Source organism: Chenopodium quinoa, unplaced genomic scaffold (genome assembly GCF_001683475.1).
Source record: "Chenopodium quinoa cultivar QQ74 unplaced genomic scaffold, ASM168347v1, whole genome shotgun sequence".
NCBI lineage: Eukaryota > Viridiplantae > Streptophyta > Magnoliopsida > Caryophyllales > Amaranthaceae > Chenopodium > Chenopodium quinoa.
In genome coordinates, this window is record NW_018743977.1 from 2,085,441 (window position 1) to 2,100,053 (window position 14,613).

General features: G+C 37.3%; 1 protein-coding gene across 2 annotated transcripts; it reads right to left on the bottom strand.

Annotated features, from left to right (window-relative positions):
- Positions 1–6,591: 6,591 nt before the first annotated feature.
- On the bottom strand, positions 6,592–14,329 carry LOC110689752 (glutathione gamma-glutamylcysteinyltransferase 1-like). 2 transcript variants are annotated; one of them, XM_021866544.1, is made up of 8 exons: positions 14,223–14,329; positions 13,586–13,742; positions 12,069–12,307; positions 11,188–11,351; positions 9,653–9,704; positions 8,510–8,737; positions 7,913–8,416; positions 6,592–7,272 (listed from the first exon to the last, which is right to left on the bottom strand). In XM_021866544.1, the coding sequence occupies exons 1-8, from the start codon at positions 14,295–14,297 to the stop codon at positions 7,186–7,188; spliced, it is 1,506 nt and encodes a 501-aa protein (XP_021722236.1). In that variant the 5' UTR covers positions 14,298–14,329; the 3' UTR covers positions 6,592–7,185. The 2 variants fall into 2 exon arrangements, with proteins under 2 accessions (XP_021722236.1, XP_021722235.1); XM_021866543.1 differs by lacking the exons at positions 13,586–13,742; positions 14,223–14,329 and adding an exon at positions 13,140–13,578 and having other exon boundaries at positions 6,593–7,272.
- Between the last annotated feature and the right edge of the window lie 284 nt (positions 14,330–14,613).

Here is a 14,613-nt window from a genome sequence, read left to right on the forward strand (position 1 = left end):
AAAACAACTAGGAGTTTCTCAAGAGAGGTGTCATCGAGCTTAGCATTGACAATAACGGGATAATTCTCACTATCATCAAGAAAAGCATATTTAAGTAGAGGGGGAAGGGGTTTAAGTTCAACCTTAGGAGGAGGCATAGTCCTCTCCTCTTTTTCCTCCACGTTAAGCACTTCAAATTTTATCACCTTGTGGGCCAAAGGTTGGTTGAGCAAAAGATCATACCCCTTTGCTTCTTCACCCTCCTCAACTAAGCTTCCCGTTAAGGTAGCTTGTAAAGGATCTCTTTCATACAATCTTTCTCGGAACTCTTCTAAGTCCCTCTCCAATGTGTCAATTCTATGAACTTCATCAATCAATGGCTTTTTCAAAGTTTGTGAGAATGAAAATGAAATTTTCTCATCTCCCACATTCAAAGTCAATCTTCCTTCCTTCATATCAATCACCACTCCCGTGGTGTTCAAAAATGGTCTCCCCAAAATGAGGGGTACTCTTGAATCTTCTTCCATCTCCATTACTACAAAATCACATGGCACAAATACTCTTCCAACTTGAACCAGCACATCTTCAAGAATCCCCAGAGGTAGCCTAATCGTGCGGTCGGCTAGTTGTAAGGACATTCTTGTTGGTTTCAAGTCTCCAACTTTCAAGGTCTTTGCAATAGAATAGGGCATCAAGCTCACACTTGCCCCAAGATCACATAAAGCATCCATAGCTTCCAAATCTCCAATCTTCACCGGTATTGCATAGCTACCGGGGTCACCAAGCTTTTGGGGAAGCTTGTTTTGAATGATTGCACTCACCTCCTTAGGAAGGGAGATGGTTGCACTCTCTTCAAGCCTACTCTTGTTGGATAGAAGATCCTTCAAAAATTTTGCACAGGTAGGCATTTGTGACATAGCATGAAGAAAGGGGATGTTCACTTGAAGTCCTCTCATGACTTCAAGAAATTTTGAAAACTTCTCATTCAACTTCTTCTCTACAATTCTATGAGGAAACGGAATGGGGGGCTTATATACTCTCATAGGGGGCTTTTCTATTCTTTCTTCATCTCCCTCGTCTTTCTTTGTGGCTCCCTCATCACTCTTTTGCTCTTTTCTCTCAACTTCAACTACTTCATTTTCAAAATCATCCTCACTTCTCACCACAACTCCCTCATCTCTCTTTTGTGGCTCCTCTTCACTCATAACCGGGCCCTCATAACCCCTTCCCGATCTCAAAGTTATAGCCTTAGCTTGCTCCTTTGGGTTCACTACCGTTGAGCTTGGAAAGTGACCACTAGGATTGGAGGATGAACTTCCAACTTGTTGTGCAATTTGAGCCAATTGGCTCTCCATTATCTTATTATGTGCTTGGAGTTGTTGGATGTTTGCATTCATCTCCGCATTGTTCCTTATTTGTTGAGTCATGAAAGTTTCAAGAACGGACTCAAGGCTAGTCTTTTGAGGAGGTGGAGGAGGAGGAGCGGGTTGGTTATATTGTGATCTTTGGTGGTTTTGATCCCTTTGGTTGGGATGGCGGTATGGAGCTTGTTGGTTTTGAGAATGAGGTTGGTTGTAGTGGTTTTGAGGTTGGGTTTGATTTTGGTTGTAGTTATTTTGTGGGGGGCCTTGGTTGTATTGCTTCCATCCCGTGTTTTGTTGGGGCTTCCAACTTTGATTGTGGGATTGGGAGTATTGTTCATTCCTTTGCCCAATTGCCGCCGCTTGCTCTTGATTCATTGAGTTGCAATAAGAGGACAAGTGATCATTTCCTCCACAAGTCTCACAAGACATGACTTACGAGGAAGAGCTTGAGGGTGTGAGGGTGGCTTGATCTAGATTGTGAGCTAGCATATCAAACTTTGATGCAATAAGATCTATTGCACTAAGATCATGAATTCCGCCCTTCTTTGTTTGAGGTTGCCTTCTATCACCTCCATATTCATAATGCTTGGCCACTTCTTTAATCATCTTGTATGCATCGTCCACCGATAGCTTTTTGAGGCTACCACCGGCCCCGGAATCAAGGTTGGCCCTTGAAATAGAAGTAAGACCGTCATAGAAGCTTTGTACAATGATCCATGATGTAAAACCATGGTGGGGGCATTGCCTTGTGTAATCTTTGAAACGCTCCCAAGCTTCACTCAATGTTTCATCAATGTCTTGATTGAAATTGGTGATCTTTCTTCTTAATTCGGCGGTCTTTTCCGGAGGACAATACTTTCCAAGAAAGGCTCTAGTGACTTCGTCCCATGTACTCAATGATCCCTCTTCAACCGTTCTCAACCAATGTTTTTCTTTATCACGGAGGGAGAATTGAAACATGTGCATACGGATGAACTCTTCCGAAATGTTGTTTTGCTTGATGGTTGTACACAACTCAAGAAAGTTGTCCAAATGAGCAAAAGGACACTCATGAGGACTACCTCCGAATTGATCGCTTTGAATCATACGGATGAGTTGAGGTGAAAGTTCAAAGTTGTTTGCATTTGTGGTGGGAAGACGTATGCCACTCCGAAGTTGAAATGCGTTGGGGTGGTCATAGTCTCTTAACAATGGTTGAGGAGGATTCTCTCCCATGTTATCTTCTTCGTTAGTTCCAAAAACCTCTTCCGGATCGGAATCCGAATATACAATGGAAAACTCGGGTGTGCCTTGCAAGAGTCTCCTCACGTTTCTCAAAGTCCTATTTAGCTCTGGATCAACGGGAATAAGCGGTGATTGCTTACTCTTTCGTGTCATGCAAAGTCAAACAAAGCTAAGAAAAACGTTAGCAATGACTATCACAAGTTAAACACACATAAACAAAAATTAAGGTAAGAAAACTACTATACATATACGCACATCTAGTCTCATTCAACAATAATACATTCAATGTGACTTTGCCTCCCCGGCAACGGCGCCAAAATTTGATAGGCCGTCGTCGAGCCTACCAAAGATAATAATTCCTATCTTGGTCTCACTAACAATAGTAAGGGTAAGAAAGAGTCGAACCCAAGAGAGGCGTTGAATCAACCACCGAGTACTACCGTTTAAATAAGCTAAATGAATTCTAAATTGGGTTGGTTTTGAGTAACTTCTTCTAATTCAATTCAACTAAAGCTAAGAGGAGATTAACAATATTAAGAGGAATCTAGGGCTTGGGTTATACCACTCAATTTCATCACAAATCACAATTAGCATGCAACAATCAAGGTAAATTAATGGGATAAATTAGGGGAAGTCATCTAAAGCACCCAACTACTCTCTCAAGCTAGAGGGATTACTTGAATCGTGAATACAACCTACTCTCGTGGTTACATAGCATAAAACAAGTGTTAAAGCATAATCACGATGACATAAACATTCCCTTGACCGGTAATCCCTATTCTCATGGCATTTCGGGTCAATTAAGCATAAGGGAGCTAACTCAAGTTCATCTCTCGATCCTTCGTTGAGAAAGCTTGGATAAATAGTTCTAGCAATGGCCATATACAAGAACTAAGCAATTAAACCACTTAAGCTCAACTAATCATCACCCCACAACAACCAAATTAGGACATGCAACAAGTAATTAGTGACTACATTGAGGGTTTTACCCAAACCCTAGAATTTAGACTACTCACAATCCATGGAGATTAAAGCAATTAAAGATTTTAAGCAATTCATGAACAAGTTCAAACTAAGGATTAAGCTAATTAGCAATCTAAACATGCAAGAACTAGCAAATAATTGACAACAAAGTAAAGAGAAGTAGAAAAGATGAGTAAGAAATGGTTACTATGAAGCTTCAAGGTGGGCAACAATGGTGGAACTTGTCTTCTACAATGGTTGAATTTTGAATATTTCAAAGCTAATAATTGAGAACTAACTAATGATTGCGAAATTAATGTTCTAAGACTACCAAACTAAGAGAAAGCTCTAAAAAACTGCATAATCCCTACAAATGAGCTCAAAGGGGGTATTTATAAGACCCCCAAATAAAAAGGACGGAGAAAACAAGAATCGGGCTTGACTGCAGGTCCGCACGGACGTGCCAGATTCGGCACGGACGTGCCAGATTCGGCACGGACGTGCAAGCATAAGCACGGTCGTGCCAGATTCGGCACGGACGTGCAGAGGGGGCAGAATTGAGGCAGAACGTACTGCTAAGAATCGAGCAGCTCCGCACGGACGTGCAGATGTTGGCACGGACGTGCAGCTACATCTGCACGGGCGTGCTTAATTTGGCACGTCCGTGCAGGCCTTGGCAGAATGTTCTAAGTTTCTGGAGCACTCCTGCACGGACGTGCAAGGTCTGGCACGGCCGTGCAGGGTCTTCTAAGCCCTTTTTTCCATCTTTTCTTCTATATTGCTCCTTTCCTTGGCTTCTTTTAACCATCTTCTTGCTTCTAACCTCGGCTTTGTATCCATGGGCTCCATTTGGTCGTTCTTTTGAACCTAGAATCTCAACAAAAACACCAACAACCCGTGAAGTATAGGATACACAAAAATTGCATAATAATAGAGTAAAAATGAACCAAAACGCAAATTTTATCAAGTAAACTAGGTTCAAAACACCCTAAAATCATATCAAATAGCAAGTTATCACCCGTTAACACTGTTTTACAACCAAAAATTTCCACAAAATGCTTTATATGATGATGATTGGAATAACTGTGAAAGATATATGCAATTTTTACAGTTATTATATAACATGACGTATTGTTTTTCTTCTGTTTACAATCCTTGTGCTCAAAACTTTCTTTCTAGTGCATGTTTACTCGCCCAACTTTTCGCTGATCATCGCAACCAAAGTGATTATGATCAGTATCTTCCAGCAATGGAAACAAAGTTGCGTAAATATTGCAGTGAAATTCCTTTGATTTATATTTTTGCTTCCATATTAGATCCTAGGCAAAAGTATGAAAACACATTTATGTTAGTTGACATTTACTTTCAATGCATGAATCTTGACGATGATGTAGAAACGTATAAGAGTATTGTGAAGGATCAGTTTTTTGCTTTATATGGAGTCTATGAAAGCAAATATGGCACCGCTCCTCGCTCAGGGCATTCCCAACCATCCAAAAAGTAAGTAAGAAGGCCAAACATTTATTTTCAAAAGCTACTAACTTGATTTCAAGGTTTTCAGGTGATTCATCAATCAGGAGAACGCAAAGCGACGTCTCGGAGTTGCAGATGTACCTGAGTTACGACTTCACCAAAGGCATGGACGACGATAAGATAAACAGCCTCGACCTCCTTGTATGGTGGAAACAACAAACCACGAAGCATCCAACTTTGGCGGCAATGGCACGAGACATTCTTGGTATCCAAGTCTCCTCTGTTGCCTCCGAACGAGCTTTCAGCGCATCCGGTAGGGTTCTGGACGATAAAAGAACAAGTCTAAAACCCGAAACACTAGAAATGTGCGTGTGTTTCAAAGATTGGTTGGATGCGGAAAATCGTTCACACGACCGTTCTTACGAGGACAACGACAACGATGAAGGAACCTCCGCTTCCGACCGTTCGGGTTCGGCTAGTTCCCAATCTATCCAACTAGCCGATGAAGCTGAAGCCGAAGCCGACGACGAAGACGAGCAAGAAGAAGAATAAACAATTTTTGTATATTGTACGATTTTAATCATTATCAATATTATCATTTTCCAATTTTTGTTTAATACCATTATTGTACGATTTTTATCATTATTATCATTGTAAAATTTTCTCAACTCAAGTAATAATAATATGAAGTACGCATTATTCACATCCAAAGTCCAATTTGCCTTTTTTCCCCGTTTTGTTATAATTTGTAAATCCATATTAAAATAAAATAAAATTATACCAATTACTAATACAAAATTATATTTAATAAATCATAAACATTAAATTTTAAAGTAATAGTATAAAGTAAATATATAAATATAAATATAGAATATACAAAATTATAAAACATAAATATTCAACTTATAATTATAAAACTTATAACTTTATAACCTTATAACTTATAAGTTATAACTTATAAAACTTATAATTATAATTTTATAACTTATATACATTATAATATAAGTTATAATGTTGTCACTTATTTTAAAAAAAAAAAAAAAAAAAAAAAAAAAAGCTGAAAACTGCCAGCCCGCCAGGCCAGCACGTGGCCGGCACGGCACGAGCCCGCCAGGCACGAGGGTCGTGCCAGGCCGTGGGCTGGCCTGTGAGAATGGCCGGCACGGCACAGCACGATTTCCTGGGCACGGCGGCACGACAGGCACGGCACGCCGGAGCACGTGGCCCGCCGGGCACGGCCCGCAACGGCACGGCCCGGCACGATGCCCAGGTTTAGGGATATATACACCGCCTGCTGGATTTGAAGCAAGAGGCAGAAACATTGAAATTTGAAAGGTAGTTCAGGTATTGAACAAATCATGTAAACCCAAGCAGTATCAGACAAGCAGTTGCGAAATTGCGTCTACAAATGTTCATCAGAAAGCTTGCTTTACTTTATGACATGATTGGATTCATCATACATGGAAGTCTTCCTGCTTGTCAAAATTAGCATAGGACCCCAGGAAATGTTTCATGGGAATGTATCATGTAGGTTTTGGCAATCAGCACAGGGGCTTTGATAAAGAACTTAGTCAATTTATAATCTCAGCATACGAATTCAACTAAGTGTTGGACAAAAGAGGAGCTTACTTGCACTCTCCGGTCTCCAATTATGTGTGTCTTGTTTCATTCAGTACCTGGTTACTGATAAGTGGTTTTTGCATCCTACTGCAAAGCTTTACAGCATTAGCGCTGTAAAAGAAAGAATAACAAGGAGACAAAGGCAGCAGATCAATTTTAATCTCCTTGTTTCAAAGCATCAAAAAGGAAAGTTTTGTTGCTCTCTTTGATGTTATACACCGCCACACCGAGTAACAGGTATAGCGAATTCTATGATCAAGCAAGTTACTGCAGGTGATGAAACCATTTCACCAAAAAGAAAAAAATGCTGTGCATGGCCTTTCTAATGTCATCTCTTTCTCATAAATTAACACTAAGTACTTTACAAAATTTCAATCAGCACTATGACTTTGAGCTACCTGTGCTTAATCTCTTATAAATATCATTAAGAAAGGGATTTCAACCCATAGAGACCACCTAACTTTAAGAGTCAGATGAATAAATAGCTATTCCCAATTTCAATCAATTTGTAGACGTGGTTTGTTTTCCTAAGTAAATGTGAGATGTTAGAGAAGAATATACATTACACCGTAGATACACTAAGTTGGCCATCCACCTCATTATCTTGACATTGCTTGAGAAGAATTAGCTGACGTCGCAAGTGCAATACCTAACATACCAGATAGCAAGGATGAGATTCTTTATTAACTGAAGCAATTATACTTGCAAAGAACAGGTAAAAAGGGTAGCTGGTCTTTTTCAAGAATTTACCTTCATTTCAAATTAATAGGCTATATTAGAATTCTGTTAGAAAAACTCATTAATTTTGATCACTATTGAATACATCATGAATGGAGTAAAAACGTAAAGGTCATCGATACAATTATCAGAAAAATGTGTTCATAAGATTGTTATTAATTTACACTCTATAGTTTTTACTATAAAATACTGCAGTCACAATTGACATGGTTTTCACCATAAAAATCAGATGTTGCGCAGGGGTGGAATTGCACAAAAATTGAGGATATGGGTTTGGAGACATTTGTATTTACATATAGGATGTCTCCATCTCACTTTGATTGCTGTATAAACAGATTTGGAGATGCGTCTCCAGACTATGTGAGACTGACCATAAAAACATGAAGTTAGAAAAATTGCTACGAGCCTAGGATAACACTTCAATGTTGACCTTCATAGTATGAGAAGACACATATAATACCAGCACTCCAATGATTATTGGTGAATCAAATGGTTGCTCACATGACTCATCATAAAGGAAAGTAGTAGAATTCAAAGATTATATTTCTTACCTCCTCCTTGAGTAAAGTGGGAAGATGTTCAGTAGAAACCAAGCTTGTCAATTCTTGGACAAGCATTTCATCCTTGATACCAGACCACGTTTGCATAGGTAGTGCAAGCAAAAGTACAGTTAGAACATCATTTCCAGCAGGGTGCATTCCAGAACAATTTGGGTCAGAGCAGCAATTGGATTGTTGTTGAGTTACAGGGACCAAAATTTGCAATCCTTGCTTACTTGCACCATCCTTTACTGTTCCCGAGACAAGAGTCACAGGCTTGCCACCATCACCCCTTATCTGTTTCACACATGTTTTCTCACAACAAAATCCACCAGAAGATCCAGGCTGACCAGTTAAAAGCTCTGCTCCCTCACAACAAACAGCCGCTGCAACATCAGATAAACTGTGCTCATGACCCAACATGGCACTTTTTCTGGAACACATATATACCGAGGATAGAAATTTAGTCACTTGCTTATATAGACCAGTATCGTGAACTTGTTTGAGTAGCTCTTCCTGCAAAAGGAATTTTCAGGTCTGCGGTAATGCAACATGAAATACAAACTGGGATGTAATTAACTTTTAAAGCTGCGGCTACAAAGTACAAACCTTCAGCAAATGCCTTCTCATTTCCTCCTGGCTTAGACTTTGACCATCGTCTTCATGCCTTCGAACTTCAGCTACCCACTTAATAAAGTCCCTAAAGTTTGAAGGTAAAGACATGCAAACAGCAGAGATGGCACTCTTTATGTCCTTCACATTCTCTAACTTTAAGAGAAGAGGTACATCCTCCATTAAGTACTTCGCTATACTAGCCCTGTTTTCATGCTTACAACTCTACAAAGAGATAATCTGAGTAAAATTTCTATTCTGGCAAAAGATATGATAAAAGTATTAAATTATATGCAGTGTCACAATACATCTGGAATTTGTGATAAACAAAATCTGTAAGAAAACTGTACTTCACACTAGCCAGAGTTCTAGAAAGAGGTATCAATAATTAGTGTCGCTACTTTTTACACGTTTCACAGAAGATTAATGATACTTTAAGCAACAATGTCACATAGCTTTTTATCGAAGTGGTTGTTTAAGAGGGCATGAATGTAATGTCTAATAAGCTTGTAAGAAGATTACATTTAAACAACTTGTAATACTAGAGCGTCATAAAGGAATTCTCCAGTCATTTCTTAGTCAGATGTCCTCTAAAACTCTTGCATATTGTAAAGTTTATATCAGTAATGTGTGGTGTTTTCTAAGAACAAGACATGAAATTAGTGCTAAAAAAGTGTAATAATCCAAAACAAACTATCATTCAGCAGATCAGACATGGAAAGACAAAGGGGCACATAACATTAAACAGCATTAAGCCATTAACTATCAGGGAAACCAAAAAAAATACCACACATGGTCTACAAACCCCACTTACACAGTATAGTATTTCTGGTCAATTGTCTCTATACCGGACCTAACAATCTCATGTTGACAGACTTCCTTCTCTTCCTTTTATTCAGGGACAAATGGTATAAAAGATTTATTAGCACAGAGCTAATTTGTTATATCCTAGTGCTTAATATTGTTAGCTTAGACCATCATACGCATAATATCAGAAGACAATTTTTCAACATAATTCTGGGAAAAAAGAGAGCTTTCCTATAAATCATCTTTCATAAAAAATACTCACTGATGTGAATATAGGAATCACGAAGTCAAAATCCATGGTTCATAGTGACATACGCAGCCAGCATATCATACCAAGGTATAAAGAAGTCCTGGCTCATGCTGTTGTCTTGATATGAGTACATACCTGGAAGACAGACACTTCAATAGTTAGAAGAAAAGGTTACTCAAGGGTTAGGGGATGAAAAAAGACAAATGCGCCAAAGTACATCTCGATAATTATTTTTTAAAAAAAAAAAATCTGTTGAAAAATGACTTTGTTGGTAGATGAAACATTATTATCCTCCATATCAAATGATTAAGATGCATGTAAAATTAGTGAAGGATTTGATACGGAGGATGGCGATGTATCATATACCAACAAAATTTCAGGAGGAAATCCAACATGAACAATAGGCAGTGCAATTTCCAGTCAATTATCTCTAGCTTTCTTTCCCAAATCAAGTATTAGAATAACCTCAAATTGGTTTGCCCCTTACAAACTACCCAGCATAGGGGTCTTATTTCCTAGGTCATTAACCTAGCCTACTCATATATGTTGTATTTTTTCAAGATCAATAAAAAACACTCTCTGCATGTGCTCATAGCTAACACATTTTTATTGAACCACGTAAATCTGTGTGTATTGTGAGTCTTCTTTGTCAGTCCTTTGCATCTGTTACAACATCAAAATTGGACACTAGCAATACAAAACCAGCAACATTCATTAAATTTGCAGCTTAAATTTCATAAGCCTATTTTTATGTTAATAGTGGCTTTTTAACATTATCAATGTCTATATTGAAGAGGGATCAACAGCCTTAAAGTCTCCTACTATATAGTCAATAAGAATACATTAATGGATCTTATTGTAGAATGTCATACATTGATCAGTCTCAATGTATATGATTTATTCTAACAAACAATCTAGTGCACATATTGTTCACCTTTGTAGGTTATTTCCACTATTTTCTATTTTCTTAATATTTTCATTTCCTTTCTTACTTTTGTCCATTCCTTTATCTTTCTTTTTTATTTTATTTTTTTTTTATTTTTTTTTTTTGGGGGGGGGGGGGAGGGGGGGCGCAAGTAATCAGCTCAGTAGCCAGATTCTCCGCGATCCCAGCCACCAACCGCAACCACTATGAGATGATAGGTGATTAAAAAGTTAATCAGAGAGTAACCAAAGGCACCATCCAGGTAAAAGAAGCATGAGTATAAAACTAAGGGTGTGTTCTTTTCAACTCAAATTTACTCAATGAAGTTCTTTGAACTTATTGGAACTCATCTTAACTAATCTGGACGTAAACTTTGGCAGCCCTTTTTGGAATTTATATGAACTTTATTGGCCCTCATCTGAAATAATTTCATCCATAGTCAGTTTTTTAAGGTAAAAAGAACAGAGCCTAAATTATAGACAAAATCAACGCTACCTTATCTGTGGAAAGCAGAATGAGTACAAGAATGCAATCTTTTAATCAATAATCTAATCTGAAAGTTTTAGCACTGTAACAAAAATAATGATTTATATTGGATCATATTTTGAGGGGGGGGGGGTGGAGAGTAGGGTACAAAGTATTTGATAAACAAGTAGATTGGGGGGGAAGGGGGAAGCACAGACAAATTCCTACCCTCTACGTTGGCCACTTGCTTCAACCACCGTATCCATGGCTTCCCAAAGAAGAGATAAAGGGACCCAATGAGGGGGGTACTTAAAACGTGCAACATCCAGAATCAGTGCCATGTCCCTTCCACCATGATAACCACCAATAGGAGAGAAGTGACCAGTTCCTGTCTGAGATTGTTGCACAGAGTAGTATGATCAATTACAATTTATACATTAGAGAAAAAGGAACACAGAAATATGTAGAAGTCCTATCGTATATTCATATACTACCTTTGTTTCTTATTATTTGCAACAAAGGAATGTATTATGTCTCACGTATAATATCCCTTTGTTGCAAATAATAAGAAACGGACGTAGTATAAAGAAAAGAAGAATACATAAATAAAAAAAATCCTACTTCATTGCTATGCTGACATAGTGACATAAACCAATTCAGAAAGTAAAAAACTGAAAATTGGTAAGAAAAACTAGAGGCTGTACTTCTTACTGTGTATGCCATTGAGCTAATTTTAAATACTTGGTTTTTACTTCGTTTCTTATGCTTCTTTTATTTATATTTTTCCTAATTTGTGATGATCAGTTTGTTACAAGATTAGTTTATATTACAGAAGATTTCAGAAGTAGATAGGCGTTCTTCTCTTTTAGGGGAGGATTAAGAGTTGGCTATCAAGATCATCCCTAGAAAGCCATGCAATGTTGAAAGACATCTTTCACAACAATTAAATAAAAAATTTCATAATAATCATCTAGAGACATTAAGTCAGATAGACGCAAAAAAGAAAATAACAACTCCTTGGTATGAATCCTGCACCAATAGCAAAACTTGCCACAAGCCATCAATAATTGAAAAAGATGTAGAGAAGCACACTTTGAGTTTATTAATACCTGTTTGAAAATCCCCCTATGGTAGGATGAGATGACATGACACTCATCTGAGATGGAGCATGCCTTGACGTAATTTCTAAACTCACTAATTGAACTCTCACTTGTACGAAAAGCTTGAACATTTGCGCCAGCGCACTGAGCCAGACAAGTGAGTTTCCCAAAGGGAATCCCTTTAGATTTAACTTTTTCTAGAGGCTCACAACAGTCTAGCATTGATTCATCAAACCACCTCCATGGTCCTATAGAAAAAAAGAAGAAAAAAAAAGATTTGGAAGTTAATAATAAGAAGTGAAAAGTTTAAATGTCAAAGCTTCATTAACTTTTAGAAAATATATGACTTCCTTATGTTGAATTCTATGACTGACAATCTATCTTTTTGTTTGATATTTATATTAAATAAAAGGAAATGAAAAGCATATTTTCTTTCTATCCAAACTTTCATCCAAAATTATGGGGAGACACATGAGTTCATAACAATATCATACCTCATTACATATTACTGAAGCATATTTATAAGTTAGAACAACAGAGAAACTAAAGAAAAAATATCATGTAGTAGTAACTTTGGTTCAGCTTCTACAACTGTGCCCATTTCTAAATAACAAGCCACGTATTTATATCAAGACATCCCAAAATAATACAGATCAGGCCACTGATTTTGTAAGTTGAATTTAATAATTTTCTCATAATACCCATGAATAGATATTTCAAAGATAGACATCATGAGTATAATTGGGAGCTTCAAAGCGTGAAGGATTACCATATTCAAATCCTTAAAACTGGCCCTAGATCAAATGTGGCCTGATTAGAGACATTCCACATTTACATCCGATTTTAAGACCTCCTTCAGAGTTCCAATTTCCATATTTCACATTTATGCTTCTCATACAGACCTTATGTATTAATTCTAAGATTGTCTGATACCATAAATCTATTATCTATCTGACTTTGAAACGTTCAGCTTACTTTAAGGAATGTATTCATTTCTGATCTCCTATTGACTTTTTACCCCTGCTAACATTGATTTCAGTATTTCACAGTCCATATCAGCCAACAGCCACTTAATCTTACATAATATAATAGTACTTCTCAGCAGCTCGTCTTCTCCATTTAAACAAGTTATCTGACATAATTATCTGACTTCCTACCTCTCACCAGATCTTCCTTCTTTTGTCAATACCTTCAAGTCCTGCTGATAGCCAATGTGATGACATATATTCAAACTGCAGCTCTATAATCCTCAATCCGCAATCAAAAGAAAGTTTAAACAAATAACCTTTTCCTTCCCTTGTGGGCTAATGTACCCTTATAAGATGTTGCCTTCAACCATGTTTCAGCTTTCAAAAATTCTAAAGCATATTTGTACTCGCCACGAATAACAAAAACATGAAAACTTAAAGTTGAACAATAACTACAAAGCAACTACAAAGTCATAGAGGGAACGGGGGTGGTAGAAAATGTATCCAATATAAGTTTAAGCAAATATACAAATTGTAATGCTCGTGATAGTTTTGAACCTTTCCAAGTCCTCCCAGGATCGATAGCCAACGCATTTAAGACCATCGAAAGGCTAGCTAATCCACAATAAGCAGGCTCGGACTGCGTTTGGAAGTAAGAAATCAATTTGAAAAAACCTTCCATTGTTCCATCTTGAACAGCTTCTATGAAAAGTTTCTGCATTACCATATAAACGGACAAGCTGAATATACAAAGGCCAAAAAATTCTATCAACATTCTATTTTCACAATCATATCCACTCGAGAAACCTCATCTCCTCTCATGAAACTTCAAAGTGACATCTAACACGACGAAACAGCGAAAATTTAAAGAAAGGCAAGCCTTTGTTTCTAATTATGCACTTCAAGCCATAAAAGAAAATCTTTAAAACAATTCCTTCAAATTTTCTGAACTCACAGCATAAAAGAATTGCAAAAAGTTAATTAAACTAACACATAGACTCCAATTTCAGGCACAAAAGGCTTCAATCACAGGATCATGACCCATTGAATTGACGAAAAGTAAGAATTGTATAAGAATCAAGTATCAATTTAGCCAAATTAAACGCAATTTAACTGTGATTGTAACTAAAAAAATTACTAAAGATGAGAATTTTGAAGATGAAATATTCAGCACAGAATTTGTGAAAACCCTAACCTTGCCTTCAGTAGAAGCAAAATCAATGGCAGGAGGAGATGGAAGAACACGACGATATAATCCAGCCGTCGCCATTGTTGTTGCTTGTGAATTCTCTCTCTGTCTCTCTTCCTCCCTAGTTAGGGTTTAAGAAAGATCCCCGCCAAATCTTTTTTTTCGAAAAATACTGGCTTTTTTTTTCCAAAAATTTCAGAATTTAACCATTCTTACATTGCTTACTTTTAGTTACTTACCAATTTACCATACAATCTTTTTCGCAATTCCGGAAATTTATAGGGTTTTTGAAGAAAATAATTAATTAACATAGATTCCCCTTTCCCTTTTTAAGTTAAATTAAAAGGTAATTAATTGCGTCATGTAAGATATACAACGGTTGCATTGGATATTTTTG